General features: G+C 33.9%; 2 protein-coding genes across 2 annotated transcripts; one reads left to right on the top strand and one right to left on the bottom strand.

The window, feature by feature from the left end:
- The first annotated feature begins 9,872 nt into the window (after positions 1–9,872).
- LOC101889293 (serine palmitoyltransferase small subunit A) lies at positions 9,873–10,920 on the top strand. Its single transcript, XM_005178855.4, has 2 exons — positions 9,873–10,184; positions 10,266–10,920. Exons 1-2 carry the CDS (start codon positions 10,085–10,087, stop codon positions 10,457–10,459), a joined length of 294 nt encoding a protein of 97 aa, XP_005178912.2. The 5' UTR covers positions 9,873–10,084; the 3' UTR covers positions 10,460–10,920.
- Positions 10,921–14,202: 3,282 nt separating this feature from the next.
- Positions 14,203–15,007, bottom strand: LOC131803099 (uncharacterized). Its single transcript, XM_059124118.1, has 3 exons — positions 15,003–15,007; positions 14,537–14,919; positions 14,203–14,477 (listed from the first exon to the last, which is right to left on the bottom strand). Exons 1-3 carry the CDS (start codon positions 15,005–15,007, stop codon positions 14,272–14,274), a joined length of 594 nt encoding a protein of 197 aa, XP_058980101.1. The 3' UTR covers positions 14,203–14,271.
- Between the last annotated feature and the right edge of the window lie 1,912 nt (positions 15,008–16,919).

Below are 16,919 nucleotides of genomic sequence, written 5' to 3'. Positions count from 1 at the left end.
ACCGTTATATGGGGGCTACATGAAAACGTGGACCTACATGGCCCATTTACAAACTTAACCTGCCTACTGGAAAAATAAACACGTGTGCAAAATGTTAGCCTACTATCTCAATACGTTCGAAAGATAGCGTGTTTACAACAGATAGACAGACGTACCGACAGACGGACATCGCTAAATCGACTTAGAATTTTACGCTGATCAAGAATATATATATACTTTGTTGGGTCTGACATGAGTATTTCGACGAGTTACAAACGGAATGACAAAGTTAATATACCCTTCAAAGTATGATGGAGGGTATAAAATGATTACTTGCCAAGGAGGTCAGCTGAAAATGTGCACCTTCAGTTGGCCACCAGAACTCAAGCGATTGTCGCTCCCCGCTCGTATTATTCGACCGTGGCATCAGAATAATTGAATAAAAAAATAAGAAAAAATTCTGGAGGGTGTATTAAAGCCTTGGGCACGAAAGCATTTTGGACGCAGACCTTAGACATTACAACAGGACTCAGGTTCAGGTTCCTCGCTTCATTTCCAGCGCACAATGGCCACCAAAATCTCCGGATACCAATCCGTTGGACTATTGTGTCAGGAGTATTTTGGAAAGCAAGGTTGGCACTAAAAAATATCAAAGTGTCGATCACCTCAAGCAAGCACTTTGCCGGGAATGGGCCAAAATAACGCAGAGCAAAATTTGGGCAGCGTGTGACGATTTCATTGGCCGTTTGAAGGCCGTAATTCGTACCAAAGGTGACCAATTCGGACAAATCTCAATTTATAAAATTTGATGCTATTTCCGACATTTTTTCTTTCATACAAGAAAATTAAAAAAAAATGTAAAAGTTATGGTATTTGACTTCGTTGCAGTTTTTTTATCTCACCCTGTAGATTATAGCATATATTAAAAAGTGGACTTTGGGAAAGTGAGAATCGATATTCGAATTTCAGATCGTTAGAAAATTTAAAATTGACTGTTAAAGTACAAAAATCGAAAATTCTAAAAAGCCAACTATTACTCTCAACTATGTGTGCCTACTACCAACCACATGCATATGACCTGCGAGCTTTAGTATGTCTTTAAAAAATTATGTTACCAAGACATAATCTCCATTTCGCAGTTCAGCTTCACAATATAATGTCCGAAACTACTTAAAATAACTATTAACTGTTAATAGCTGTAAAATATTGCATTGATCTCAATTTATATGAACAAAATATCAAAATATTTTTTTTAGAGGACTTTTATATTTTAAAATAAAAATAAAGTCAAAGGGACATTATTGAAAATACAAAAATGGATAATTTCTAAACAATATTTATGTACATAAGGACATATTGCATTTTTGTTCTGACAAATGTTCGAATTTTTGCCCCATAAGTCTTACCGTAATTTTTGTTAAATATAATTTTATTTTGAAGTTTGACTTTATTTTTATGCCATACAATTGGTATTTGAAATCCAGTATCCCACGAACAACCCGATGCCCTCAATATTGGAGTACAGCAAATTGAAGATATATATATGGTATATTATATCCATTCCATAGATAAAACATCCTCGCAAAAATGCATTTATTATACTCAACTCTGAAATGAAATTTAACTGAAAGACAATTTAACTACTAACTGTCTTTGATGATCCAAAAGTCTTCATCAACTATACAGTTAATTCCCATAATTGATCTAAAATAAATTAAATAAAAAATGTGGTTTATATAAAAATTAACGAACGAAGATATACTTATATTAGTTTCATATATAATTATCAATATTATTATTTACATATATGTAAATGGATGTAAAATATATAGTATAAAAAATATAAATACCCCTCTTCTTTTAAATCCTACTCAGTGTGATATTAAAAATAATTTAAGTGACAATAAAAATATAAAAAAGTAGATTTGAATATATGTAAGTTAATAATGTATTAAAAGCAATAAATTTTAGTAATTTTTTAAGAAATATAGTTTTAAAAATAAAAAACGCTTAAAGTGTATATTTTTCCACATAGAATTATATTTGACAGATATGATAGATATTAATTACAAATATAACGAGTAAATAATGTAAATAACTAAATAGTTTCTTGTACGTGTTAAGAGCATAAATAAATCAAAATCATATATTAAGTTATTATTTCTAATAGATAAACTGATTTCCTTTTTAATTTGAAATAGAAAATATTGCATATATCTCTTAAATATTAATTTTGCGTTTTGTTAAATTTAATCAAGCCGACTTATAATCGTTTTTTTAATAATGTGCTAATAAGTTGCAATTTTTTTTAGGTTAATACTTTTTTATGACAATATATTTTATAAGTACATATATGTGTAGTTAAGAAATGTTTGCTGATAATAATTTTAAATGTCCTGCTATTTATTTTGTCAGTAATAAAAATATGTTTTATATACGAAAAATTGAGTTTTTGTTAAATAATTCAAATAATATGGCAGAGGAAACAAAAAAGGTTTTTAATTCTAGAGATTTGTTCAGTAGTAAAAACAAACGGAATGTGTTAGAAAAAGTCCAATGAGAAAGTCTTTGTTTCTTTAACTGATCTTTGCGTTTGGAGCTTAACTGTAGGTTTGGTTTAAAAAATCAAGCGTCTTCACGAACAAATTTTGGCGGTTTATTCCAAATCCTAAAATTCTTTTTAATATTTTTAAATAAAAAAAGTTAGAAATGCGTTAATTTTGACATTCACAACTCTTTCTCAATTATTTAAATAATACCTATTTATTTTTTAGTATTATGGTAATATTGCGCCATTTAATGACAAATATTTACTTCTGGCAATGCCATGTGAACTAAAGTATTTAAACAGTTGGCAACGCAATTTGTTTGTTTATGACTCATTATAACTTGTTCAGACGAAATGTGATTCTCATGGTAATTTTTGTTTAAATGGGCTCGCCGGTGATGAAGAAACTACTTGACACCTGTTTGGAAAAACTTACAACAAAACGGACGATTGTGACGAAGTATGTTGATGATCTTTTTGTGATTCTTCAAGTGCAATACAAGACACATTGACAATGTTAAATATATCTATTCGGAATTTATGTTCAACATTTGCATTAAATAATCTTCAAACGTTAAATTGTGTGGACCGTACTAATAGTTCACTAAAGATTTAAGTCATATTTCTGAATTTTATCTTTTTTAACGTTCCTATAGCTTTTAAAAAGTTTCATTTAGCCATATCTAGACCGATTTTTACCAAATTTGAAGAAACTAATATTGAAAAAGTTCCACTGAAATATGTCGCTATAATTTTAAAAATTCCGAATATCAGATGTTAGACGTAAAGCTCCTCAGCCAATTATGTATATTTCCAGGTGTTACAAACTAAATGACAAACTTTATATACCCTCCATGGTGGGGGGTGATTGGATTGTATTCAGTAGTGAGATTCTTTAAGGTTGATTATCGTTTCCCACAGATTTGGTAAATTTAAAACTTTAATTGCAAATTCGCTTTGTTTGTCATTTTTAACCAAAAGTAAGATGTCACTGAAAAAAATGCCGTGACTAGCAGTTACATTTACAAAAAGCTTACCAAATCTCTACATTTATTTTAAAGGGAAGATATAATAATGTATATGAACTTTATCGGATTACAAAACCGGATTATAAAGAAAATATATTAGAACGGGCCATAAACTACCATACCATGGTAAAAAATATAGGTAGATGCAACAACGCGTGGGAGCATTGATATGTCAAAAAATTTTAAATTTCTTTTCAAATATAAGTAGATTTTTATATGTTTTCTTATACGACGTTATTCGGAGGCATGGTACAATGAAGAGAAGGTAGGTCAACTTTAAAAAAATTGCAAGTATAGAGGTCTACCTTGTAATGTCAGAATTAGTATCAAAACAATAAAAAATCAAACAACTTGTTGCATTTATTTTGAATAAATAATTAAAAACCGCGAAGACTGAATGAAAGGTCAACACTTCTTTTTAAAACCAGGTTCTATATATCTTTAAAGGATTATTTCGCTACAAAAACTATAGATTTTGTCGACGCATACGATAAAATAAACATTTTGAAAACATCCGAATTTGAATGTTTTCTGAACAATTTTTTTGTTATTGAAAAGAAAACACATACATAAACAAATAAAGATGACATATTAAGCCAAGAAAATAAAAAAATTGAAATCATATGGTATCATAGCCCTACCTTGATATCATTGTACCATGGAGGTACCGTTATATGGGGGCTATATGAAAACATGGACCTGCACACACAATTTTCTGTCATAGGCTGTAGTATCCGCTACGAACTTCAAATACCAAATTTGAAAGAATTCCGGTGAAAAAAGTCGCTAAAAACATCATAATACCGAACATCAGTATGTACCATAATATAGGGGCTATACGAAGACCTGCACCTACAATTTTCGGTCATAGACTGTAATACCCATTACAATTCCGGTGAATAAAGTCGCTAAAAACATCATAATACCGAATATCGGGAACCTGCACGGACAATTTTCTGTCATAGGCTGTAGTATCCATTACGAACTTTAAACACCAAATTTGAAACATTTCCGGTGAATAATGTCGCTTAAACTACCAAAATACCGAAAATAGGGAGGTACATTTATATGGGCGCAATACCAAAAGTCCTGCAGACATAATATACATCTGTATTGCATTCAACATTTATTTCAAGTCTAATCAGATGTTTTCCTTTTGTTGGTTAATTGTATCGAACTTTCTCAATACCTACGCATTCCTTTATTTGGAACTTTTAAAATTTAACTGCCTTCCACAGCCTAACATCTGGGGAGAATATCCCAGACAAAAAACAAGGGAACTGATGAGGATTGGTGGCTCTTTCCGAAACCTAGGTATTCCCTGCCTTACCCCCTGGTAAACATTACCATCGTTCTCCACTAATAAACAAACGTTGTTTTTATACAAACAACAATAAAGGGATAAAGCCTGACCATTTTGCAACAACAAAAATCAGTGATGGGAACCTATTTTCTATGCAGTGAAATTTGACAAGATAAATTAAAGAAAAATGCAGAGTTGGGCATTATAATTTGAAATGAGGAGTTACATGGAAAATGCTTGGTACAATTAAATCAAGAGTGTACCAAGCATTTTCACTGTAACTCCCTGTGGTTAAAACACAATTTATTATAAAAATATTAATAATTATTCATTTTAATAAAAAAAACCAACTTCGTTAGTTGAAAATATTTTTAAGAATGAAAAAATGTGTATTACATGAATTCAAAATATGTATAAACCAAAACCTAAGGCTACATAGTTTCAATTAAAAAACAAAGTTAAATGTTCAAAGTAAATATGGGAAAACCCCTACAACACTCCCCCCTGAATTTAAACTAAATTTAGCAAACCAATTATATATCATATTCAGTATATACTGCTTTAAGTCGGTTTATGGAAACGTTTTGCAATTTGTCGTTTATCTTAACTTGGAAATATTTCGGGGTTCGTTTGCAGATTTCATATGGGCCGGTGTATTTCTGTCCTAAAGATTTTGTTTTTGCATCAACTCGAATCCAAACATGAGTGCATGTTAAGAGGTTCTTGCTAATAAAAGGTTTGTTGTTCGAATGCATTGATGTTGGTGTTGGCTGCAAATCACACATGGATTTCCGAAGAGTGGTTACTAGGGAACTAGGATCTTCAAATTTCGGAACTGTGAAGAAATCTCCTGGTATTTTGAGGGATTGACCATAGACCAATTCTGCAACCGATGCTTTTAAATCTTCTTTGTAACTAGCACGTATTCCGAGTAGTACTGGATAAAGTGAAACTGTCCATTGATTGTTTTCAGAGCATCGTAGACCCGCCTTTAATGTCCTGTGGAATCTCTCCAGCAACCCGTTACTTTGAGGGTGATAAGATGTTGAAAAACGATGTTGTATACCGAGTGATGTTGTTAATTGTTTCATAAGACTAGATAAAAATTGGCTTCCTCTATCTGAAATTAAAGCATTCGGACAACCAAATCTACATATCCATCCGTTCCAAAATGTTTTGCAAATTGTTTCCGCCCTAATATCAGGGATCGGAAATGCTTCTGGCCATCGAGTAAAACGATCCATACACGTTAACAAGTATGTATTACCCTCAGATTGTGGTAATGGTCCAACTATGTCTATGTGTACCTCTGAAAAACGGCTGCTTTCAATTGGAATATTCATAGTTGGACTCGAAGTATGTCTGTCAATTTTATTGCGTTGACATGGTAAACAGCTTCGAACCATATTGCCAACATCCTTATTCATGGATGGCCAAAAAAATCGTTGCGATATCATCTTTCTCGTTGTCCGAATACCACCATGAGATAAATTATGTACTGCATTGAAGACATCTTTTCTAAAAGTAGATGGAATATAAGGTCGTATAGTTCCTTGAGAAACATCACAATATATTTGATAATTCCCCAATGGAAAATTTAGCAACTTAATTGAATAAGGTCCATCCTTATTAATTAATTCCTTAATTTCTATGTCTTGCTGCTGTTGTTGACACAATTTGCTATAATCTATTCCTTTCGTACTGATTTCTTCTATTCTTGAAAGAGAATCAGCTACTATATTCTCTTTTCCAGCGATGTGGTTAATATCAGTGGAAAACTGCGCTATATAATCCAGATGACGGCATTGCCGAGGTGAGGCCTTGTCCAAATTTTGATGGAATGCGTAAATGAGAGGCTTATGATCCGTGAATATTTTAAATGGCCTTCCCTCAAGTAAATGTCGAAAGTACTTGATAGCGGAATATATGGCTAATAATTCTCGATCATAAGTACTATACTTCTTCTGAGCGTCATTTAGTTTTTTAGAGAAAAATCCCAATGGTTGCCATGAACCGTTTACATTTTGTTCAAGCACAGCACCCATTCCAAAAGAACTCGCATCGACTTTAAGGCCTATTGTTGCGTTCGGCAAAGGAAAAGACAAAGTAGTTGCATCGGCTAACTCCTGTTTACATTTAATGAAGGCTTCCCGGGTTTCGTTAGTCCATGGAACTGGACGCATATCCTTCTTTTTTGCACCGATCAATAAACTATTCAGAGGCGCCTGTGTTTCGGCTCCTTTTGGTAAAAACTTCCGATAAAAATTGATTAGTGCCAAAAATTGACGAAGTGAATGGATTGTTGATGGTTGATTGTAACTCAGAACTGCTTCAACCTTTTTCTTCATTGGACTGACGCCTTTATATGATATTGTATGGCCTAAAAAATCAATTTCGTTCACACCAAGTTCACACTTACCGGCATTTATAATAATGCCGTACTTCTTAAAACGTTCCAATAGCTGCTTAATATGTTCCAAATGTTCTTCTTCAGATTTGGAGAAAACTAGCACATCATCCAGATATACTACGACGAAATCAAGGCCTCTAACAACTTCATCCATAAAACGCTGAAAAGTCTGCGCCGCGTTACATAACCCGAATGGCATTCTTAAGAATTCGAACAGACCAAACGGAGTTATGACAGCAGTTTTTGGAATGTCCGCTTGATTTACTGGTATCTGGTAATAAGCTTTCAGCAAGTCAAATTTTGAAAATACAGTGGAACCAGATAATAACATGGAAAAATCGTTAAGGTATGGTATAGGGTAACTATCTGGGACAGTTATTTTGTTCAGTGCCCTATAGTCCCCACAAGGACGCCAAGAACCATCCGATTTGCGGACCATATGTAATGGATTGGACCAATTACTATTACTGGGACGAATAATACCTTTTTCCATAAGATACTGAAACTCAACCTTTGCAGCAGCTAATTTCTCAGGATCTAATCTTCGGGGCCTTGCCTTAACTGGGTTTCCGTTAGTAGTAATTTGATGTAACACTTGGTGTTGGACATCTATTTTGTTAAGGTTATGCGAAAGTAATTCAGGATATTGTTTTACAATTTCGTGATATTTGCTTTCATCTGTAACCATTTTTATTTGAATATTAGAGCAACCCAAGCTTGATAGTGGTGAATTCAAAAAAGTGTTCCCATCGACTAAGCATTTTCTTTGAAGATCTGGCAATAAATGAAAGAATTTTAAAAAATCGGCACCAATGATTGGTTTGGGTACATCGGCCAAAATGAATACCCATTTAAATTCTCTTCTTAAACCCAAATCGAGAACAATAAGTTTCTCACCAAACGTTGAGATAGGAGTATTGTTGGCAGCATATAAAACTAGCTTTGAAGGGTTTTTTGAGGATTTGCATGGAAAAATTGAAATGTCAGCTCCAGAATCAATCAAGTATTTTATTTTAGTACGGCGTTCAGTAATAAATAAACGATTATTACTACCATCGCCGAGAGACGCCGAACTGTCACACGATGGTTTTACTAGTTTTTTGATAATTGAAACTTACATGGTTGAACGCATTTTGATGCTTTATCAGCAAATCGCCAATGATACCAACACAAACCCGAGTCTTTACGGCTTCTAGATTTAGATCGAGCTCGTGGGACTTGCACAATTTGTTTCGCTTGGTGTTGACGGGAGCGCCGTTCGAGCGCATCAATTCGATGAATAATTTCATTCAACTTACCATCCAACCCGGATGAATCTTGGTTAGTTTTATTATTTGAAGAAATTTCGGAAATTGTTGTTGATGCTGAAAATTGTTCGTAAATTTTGTCTGCTATACCAGATAGATTATCTAAGTCCATGGTATCGGTTACAGCGAGGATGCATTTAACATTTTCTGGAAGACGGTCCATAAACAACGTGCGCATAATTTCATTGCTTACCCTGGTGCCAGCAAGAGATTTCATTCTATGTAGAAGATGTGACGGCTTTTGATCACCTAATTCCAAACCGCTCAGCAATTTCTTCAACTGCGACTCATCTGATTCAGCGAAATGTTTGATTATTCTAGCTTTCATTGCTGCGTATCTTCCAGTTGATGGTGGATTTATCACGATATCCTTCAATACAAACAAAATTGATGGGTCCAGATGACTAATCAGATATTCATATTTAGTAGAATCTTGCGTAATTCCATTTAAATTGAAGCTGGATTCGACTTGTAAGAACCAAATTTCGGGCTCCTCACGCCAAAATGGGGGCAGTTTTGCAATTCTAGCAGCAAAAATGTGCATTGAATTCGAGGGATGAGAATCCCCAATTAAATGCGTATCTCCTCCTGACTGCGATGTGCGAACGTTTTCTTCAGCCATTTCAATTATCGGGGTCACCAAATTGTGGTTAAAACACAATTTATTATAAAAATATTAATAATTATTTATTTTAATAAAAAAAACCAACTTCGTTAGTTGAAAATATTTTTAAGAATGAAAAAATGTGTATTACATGAATTCAAAATATGTATAAACCAAAACCTAAGGCTACATAGTTTCAATTAAAAAACAAAGTTAAATGTTCAAAGTAAATATGGGAAAACCCCTACACTCCCGCCCAATCCAAGTGCCTGCACTGTTTTGTTCAATGGTGTGTAAACCACCTTACATTATTTTTATCTTTCCCTTTTTTTGTTCAAAAATGTTTCAAATTTTGTGCTAGTTCCGCGCTCTTTTAGTGAATGTGTTTCAGTTTTCCTCATGTCTCATTCGTAAACATCAGAGGTTCCTATGGGGCTTTTGCTTTCTGTTAATTTTTTATCAAGTATTCCTTTTCGGCGTTGGGGACGACTTTCATTTTGGTTTCCAACAAACAACTCAGTCACAGCTGTTCCAGAACCTGCAGGGATTGCAATTTTTTCGATATCATAAAGGGAAAATCGTGATCATAGTAAAAGCTTTTACATTCTTGCTGTGCTGGAACAGACCATAAGTTGAACAGCAATTTAAAATCGACTATGAATACTCGTTTTTCACCCAAGTCCATAGTCGAGTTCGAGTTTTATAACTTAGAGTACTAAAGGTCGATTATCCGATTAATCGGAAGTCGACTTACCAATCCCTACTATAGCTGATAAGGTGGCTGTTTTTTATATACAAAGCGTCGTTATAAAGTTAGTAAGTTTATAAAGTTATTTGTGAAAACAAAAGAAGGCAACAACAACGGAAGTTCTAGGGTGGACACATCAACAATAAACAAAGGGAAAATGTTACAATTTCTGAAGAAATCTTTGATTAATCTTTACCTCCAATATGAACTGGTTACCAATATTTACATGTTCGAGCCATGGGAGAAGAAATTGATAAGTATGGAAAACAAGGTTTTCAATATTTACATTTGTTATTAAAACGCAATTCCCCTATCTATTCCCCACTTGTGTTTTCTAGATGGCTTTGTCGCAATCATTCTATCTTTGGTGATATTTTCTAGTTACTTCTATTTGCCCTCGTACATTGAAACTTTCCTACAGTTCATAACGCCACAACAACAACAATCGCAACAGGGTGGCATATCAGCGACGGGACCTGCAGCATCATATGCCGCTCCCATATTGCAGGCAGAGAAAATTAGTATAAGTTAAGAACGAATGACACTTTGTGTTTGTTGTAATCTCCAAATGCAATCGTGGCACTCGATGGCTCGGAATGATATGCAGGGAAATAATGCAGCAGCAGCGGCCACTTCAATTTCCACAAGTGACTTTATTTTTAATCATCAATATTTTCAATATTTTTAAGTTTCTATAAGAAAGAGATTGTTATATGAATTGAATCTTTAAAAGGCAAGGTTGTTAAACAAATATTTTGAAAATAATAGGTATAATGTCCAATAAGCTCAAAGCATTGTTGAATGCCATTAAAATTGATATTTAAGATAATAGCAATTGTTTGATTACTGTAAATTTTCGATTGACGTTATGTGTACGTATTTAATTGATGTGTGTGCTATTGATATATTGTAATTTATTAAAAAAAAATATTATTTGAGAATTGTAATTTTTACTTGAAATTCTAGCAAAAATAAAAGACTATTAAGACGAAATTGAATATGATGAAAACTGACAATTTTCCCGCCTAGTTTTACTAAGGAATTGACTGGCATCTCCCAGAATAGCCAAGTCTTTTAGAAATTATGTATTTTACATTCAAGAAGATCCCAATTTTGTGCAAATTTTGGAAATTCGTAACTTTCCATTGAATTTTAATGAAGCTTGTCGATATTTAAGAAAGGTAACGAGAGAGAATAATGGAATTGAAATTTAACAAAGATTTGAATAACTTTTCTTTTATAGGTAAGGAAATTTAATGAGCTCGACAAGATTAAGTTATTGCGCTGCCTCTGTGTTGGGGAAGGAGGCGTGATATTGGATTATATTACCTGCAATCTTTAGGAAAGCAGCAAAAGCCTTATGCGTAACTTAATCGCTTTCAACGATTTCATAAAGCAAATCAGACGGGTATACATGGCCGATCCATCGGAGTTTCTTTCCTCAATCATCAGAAATGCCAGCAGAGAATTTTCCATTAAACACAAAAGCTGATTATGGACGTCTTCTGACTGACGATAGAAATAATGGAAGTAAATGGCATATAAATCTGATTTTTCATACTGCTGTTTGATCTTGGAGTGGCATATCAGTGAACCTGCTTTTTACAGTGGCATATGAAGAAGAGATTTCAATTCGATTCAAAAATTAAGTGGCAGAAACTGACTGTGAACTATTTTCCAGCCTTCCTTTCACTGGGTTTTTTCAAGATACCCCGTTCAATCAGCGTCTAAATATATTGCTCTATGGGAGAATGGTCCAAAGCAGGGTTGGTATGTAAGTATGGTAATTAAAAAGCGTTCAAAGCAACTGTGGGTGATTCTATTCGAGTCTGAAAACAACCTTCAAGTTCATGTTGATCAGAATCTCGTCTGCAAATATATGCCGACTTTTTATGACCACTTCGTGACATGACTCCTTGGAGTTGAAACAATTAGAGGTGCAATGAGTATGAGCAATGAGTACTGTCGGGTATTATTTTTTTAGATCTGCTCCAACACCTTTTGCCTTGTACAACCGTTAAGCGTCCAGGATTGACAAGGTTCTTGTCTTATGCCTTGTGAGTGTTCCTTCCATGACTGTAACAGGCAGTAAGCAACAGACTCCAACATATCATAGCCTTTAAACCACGGCAGCATATAAAATAAATCTACTACTTGTTGCGGATCCCTGTTATAAACAAGTATACAGTTCGGCCATTAATGTCAAGGATAGGAAATCGGTTAAGGCGATTAACTAACACAGGTGTACCATTGGCAGTAGGCATAATTATGCGGTCGGAACTCTGACTGCAAACTCTACTAATTCCTCCCTTCGGATTGTGTGTCTTTAAAGATGGTATAGAGAGGGTATATATGTGGCTAGAGAGGGTAAATATCATTTGATACGGCCAAAAGTACCTCATCGAAATATCGGTTTTAGACCCTAGGTCTTATAGGACGAAATCCGTTTCAGGACATTTGGAGTCGATTTAGCAATGTCCGTCCGTCCGTCTGGTTGGCTGGTGCGCACGACAACTCTCGAAGGGAGTATCCGATTTGATCCAAACTTGGTACATCGTAATATTATTGCAAATCTTAGATCGAGTTCGACAATGAACTATATCGGTCCACTCTTTCTGGTACCTCCCCGCCAAAGGGTCAAAATTTTGAATATTCATGAAGCTCCGATTGCATTCAGACTTGGCACATTTTAATTTTTCCATGAAAACAAGATCTGTTTTAGAGATGGTACAGATCGGACCATTTCTTCTGATATCTCCCCCACGTAGGTTTAAGATATTTGAAAAACAAAACGCTCAAAGAAAGCGAAATAAGCATCCAACTCTCTCCAAATTTCACACATCCAAATATCTGTTGTAAAGGCAATATATATCTGCAAACACCTTCTGGTACCTAACCCACGAAGTGTCAGAATTTCCAATATTAACATCTGTTATAACTTGCGAAACAAGTCGGCAATTCTTTACAACTTACTATATCTAAATATTTCTCTTAACCGGAAATCAGATATGAATATGTTATTTATCGAAATTTATAATTTCGCAAAAATTGAATCGATTTCCTTCAAATTTTTCACATGCTAGTATTTTTATCTGTATTAGATGAAGTATGAATATGGAATACTTCGGTCGACTATATCTGTTACCCCATGCATATTTCCACATTTTCCAAGAATTTACACATATCTCATATAAAGTATAGGAAGAAGTTAATATAGTCCAAATCTGGCACTTTTTAATATTTATATCAGTTTTAGGTCAGATACGAATAGCCCAACTGCTTCGGAACCTCCCCCATAAAGGGCAACAATTTGAATAATCATAACTCTAGGCTGGGGGTATACATCTGTCGACAAACCCGACTGATATTATTTTACTTGTTTTAATATTCCTTTTGCACCACAAAATATTCCTCGGACACTCCATTAATTGAAGTAAGCCATAGTCTTAGTCAACTTGGCTGCCTCCGCTGGACCATCAGTTGATATGATATTCGGTACATATTTGAGATAAAGTTTTTAAGTTTTGATATTGGTATTTAAAAGTTTTACCTCTTCTTTCCATTTGAATTAGCAGCAATTTCATATTTCGGGTTCTTATCTTAGGAGAAGATTTCTTACGTTCTAAACGATTTCTATATGTTCTAAACGAAAGGGCAATAGAATTGCATTATATTAAATAAACTATTTATAAAATCAGTTTCATGCAGAAAATAAATTAATTCAAAACTTTTTAGAGTAGTAATAAAATTGTACAAAAATATATTTGTTTGTAATTAATTTATACTATATTAAACCTATGTTAATTTACTACTTCAAGAGATTCCTTATTGCTCTCCACTTAAAGTCCCATAGGAGAAATATCACCTCAACAATGCGTATTAGAGAGACATTGAAAAATAGACCAGCCAGTCCACCAAGGGAAACTGAAATACAAAATAGATTAATTACATTATATCGCCTACCTTAAATATAAATTTAAACATAAAAATCAAAAATAGATAGACTTTTTAATAGGTGCCAAACTCAATGGCTATGGTAGATTATCTTTTCTACTATTTTAAAGTACTATATAATAATTGTCTCAACTATTATTTGGCAAGAATGGTTTGGAAAATGGATACCCATGTATTAATGCCATTATTTAGGGTATTGAAATTATGTTTTTTATCTATCAATTAAAATGTTTTAGCTGAAAATAAATTTTATTTTTCTAGGTATTGAAAGTATTTACTTACTTAATAAATCCAAATTTGATTTTGAAACTTTCCTCACATAGCGCAGAGTAGGCAATTCCGCCAGGCCCACTCGAATTTTGGTGAAGTCTGTCTTTTTCTTTTTATTTCTTAGAAAAGAAATAAACATTTATTATTGATTCTGATTATAAATATTGAACTAACATACTCCTCTGCAGAATTAAATATAATATTATATTCCGGTTCCTCACAAGGACTCATGCAATCGCATTGGCGACGTTCTTCCAATATATCATAATAATAATCCGTTAGACACATAAGGCCTTCGTAATCACACATGTGATAATGGGGAGATCCTGAAAAAAAAAACATTTATACAAATTTCAAATATTTTATATTTTTTCCTCTCACATACCTTCCTTGGCCAAAAAGTGATTACTGCAATTGCAGAATTTCAAATGTATCGAGAAGGCACACTCCACCACACATGTTGAGAAACTATAAAAACTGTAAAGCTTTAGGTGTCTCCCCAACTCAGTGAGTTCACTAAAGAAGCGACACTTTCGCTCCTCCATATCAATGTTATCCAAACTCGGATGATTAAAGACTTCCATGGCATTTATAACGACTTCTTTGTTCAGACCTTGTAGCACTGTTTCGCGTATCATACCTTCGGCCGTAAGGAATGGTATTTCGAAAGGCGAGTGTAGAAATAGCTGGATATCAGCTGTTACTTCAAATGTCAAGAACCCCGCACCAACTTCGCGATTGTTAATGTATTGAGTTTCGGCAATTTTACTGTAATTAAAAAAAAACAGAAAATAAGAAAAGGAATTGATAAAATATGAATGCTTTCGAAATGAAGGTCACTGTTAAAGTACAACATAGGAATGCATTTTTAAAAATTTAAAATTTTTAAAGTTTAAACTAAAACGGGCCCTAAAATACCAAGAGGTACGGAATGCGGAATGGATTTAGCGGATTTAGAAATTTGAAATTAAAGAAAAAATTGTGAAATTTGATATGATATCTGTTAGTATCTGAGGTTGAGATTTAGAGGTGGTTCCGGAAATGTGTTCTATAACTGTACGAAAAGTACTGAATGGTACTATATTTGATATTGGATCAAGTGATTTAGACTTAGACTGATGGTATCTATGTTTGAGATATGGTTTCCTAAATTTGTACTAAATTTGGTATTGAGTGTAGGCATAGGGCTGAAATTCTCAAATTTGATATTGAGATTTCTATTGGTATCTGGAATTAAGATATGGAGGTGGTTTTTGGAAATGTGTATTATAAAAATTCGAAAAGTACTAAATGGAGTTAATTTTGGATCACTGTTGGTGTCTAATATGGAGAGATTCAGTTTGTTCGGATATGCGTACAAAATGTTACTAAATTTGGTATTGGGTAATGGGATGGAGCTGAAACCATGAAATTCGATAAAATCTAGAAAAGGTATTTCTGAGCTGTATTTGATATATTTCCCCAAATATTGTTGTTACAGAGTGCGTATTACGGCTGCGGAGGACAAAAATAGCAAATCGGATGAACAATATATATTGGAGCTATATCTGAACCGATTTCGATCAAATTTGGCATACTTATTTTCAGTCCTAATTTGGTTGTATGTGCAAAATTCCATACTATTCGGGCTGATATTACACGTTTGGTGCACAATAAAAAGCAAATCGGACGAAGATATATATGGGAGCTATATCTAAATTTTGACCGATTATCTCCAATTTCAATAGGGTTCGTCCTTGGGCCAAACAAATGATTTGTGCAACATTTCATCTGGATCGGGCAATAAATGCGAACTGTACTTTGTTTACAAAAATACATGGACAGACGGACGGACGGACATGCATAAATCGACTCAAAATGTGATTCTATGCCGATCATCAAAAGGAACTATGGGTCTATCTCGTTTCCTTTTGCCTGTTACAAACAAATGCACAAAGACATAATACCCCGACCACTTTGTGGTGTAGGGTATAAAAATGGATTTATATTCTAATATATCTTCAAACCACTAAAGTTCCTGACTTAACACTGAGGGACCTCCCTCACTGACCTTTTGTAAGGGAGGTACCAGAAGGAGTGGACCGATATTATACATCTCCGTTCTCGATCTAAGTTTGATAATAATATTACGATGTACCAAGTTTGGACCAAATTGGATACTCCCTTCGAGATTTATCGTGCGCACCAGCCGAAAAGACGGACGGACACCCCAAATCGACTGCAAATTTCCTGAAACGTCCAAAGAGACCTAGGGTTTTAAACAGTTATTTCGATGAGGCACGAAAAGTACTTTTTATTCCTAGAGTTGAAATTCTGAAATTTGATACCTATGGAGACGTTGAAATAGTTATGGACAGAAAAAATGGATATGGGTCCATTGTACAATGGCTTTACTAATAACCTCCTCCGTACTCTTCTTGGTGTAAAATGTAAACATTTTGCTATTATGCTTTCCGAAAAAGGGAAAACTTGAATAATATATAAATCCTTGAAAGTCTGAAAATTTAGTACTAATCGTGGATTTTGAGAACTAACAAGTAAAAATGTAGCTAAATTCGTCCGGGCCGCAATTGAAAATTTTTCAAAAATACCTTCGAAAAATACCGCTCAAAGAAAAACCGTTATGTGGGGGCTATACGAAGACGTGGTCCTGCAAAAATAATTTTTTGTCATAGGGTACTACAGCCAGTCATACGAATTTAAACAATTTCGGTCAAAAATCATCAAAATACCGAATAAAGCGAGGTTATGTGTGTATGTATGAAGAC

The sequence above is a fragment of the Musca domestica genome, unplaced genomic scaffold (assembly GCF_030504385.1).
Source record: "Musca domestica strain aabys unplaced genomic scaffold, Musca_domestica.polishedcontigs.V.1.1 1, whole genome shotgun sequence".
Classification (NCBI taxonomy): domain Eukaryota; kingdom Metazoa; phylum Arthropoda; class Insecta; order Diptera; family Muscidae; genus Musca; species Musca domestica.
Note: the sequence above shows the minus strand (reverse complement) of the source record. Positions and strands in the feature narration are given on the sequence as shown.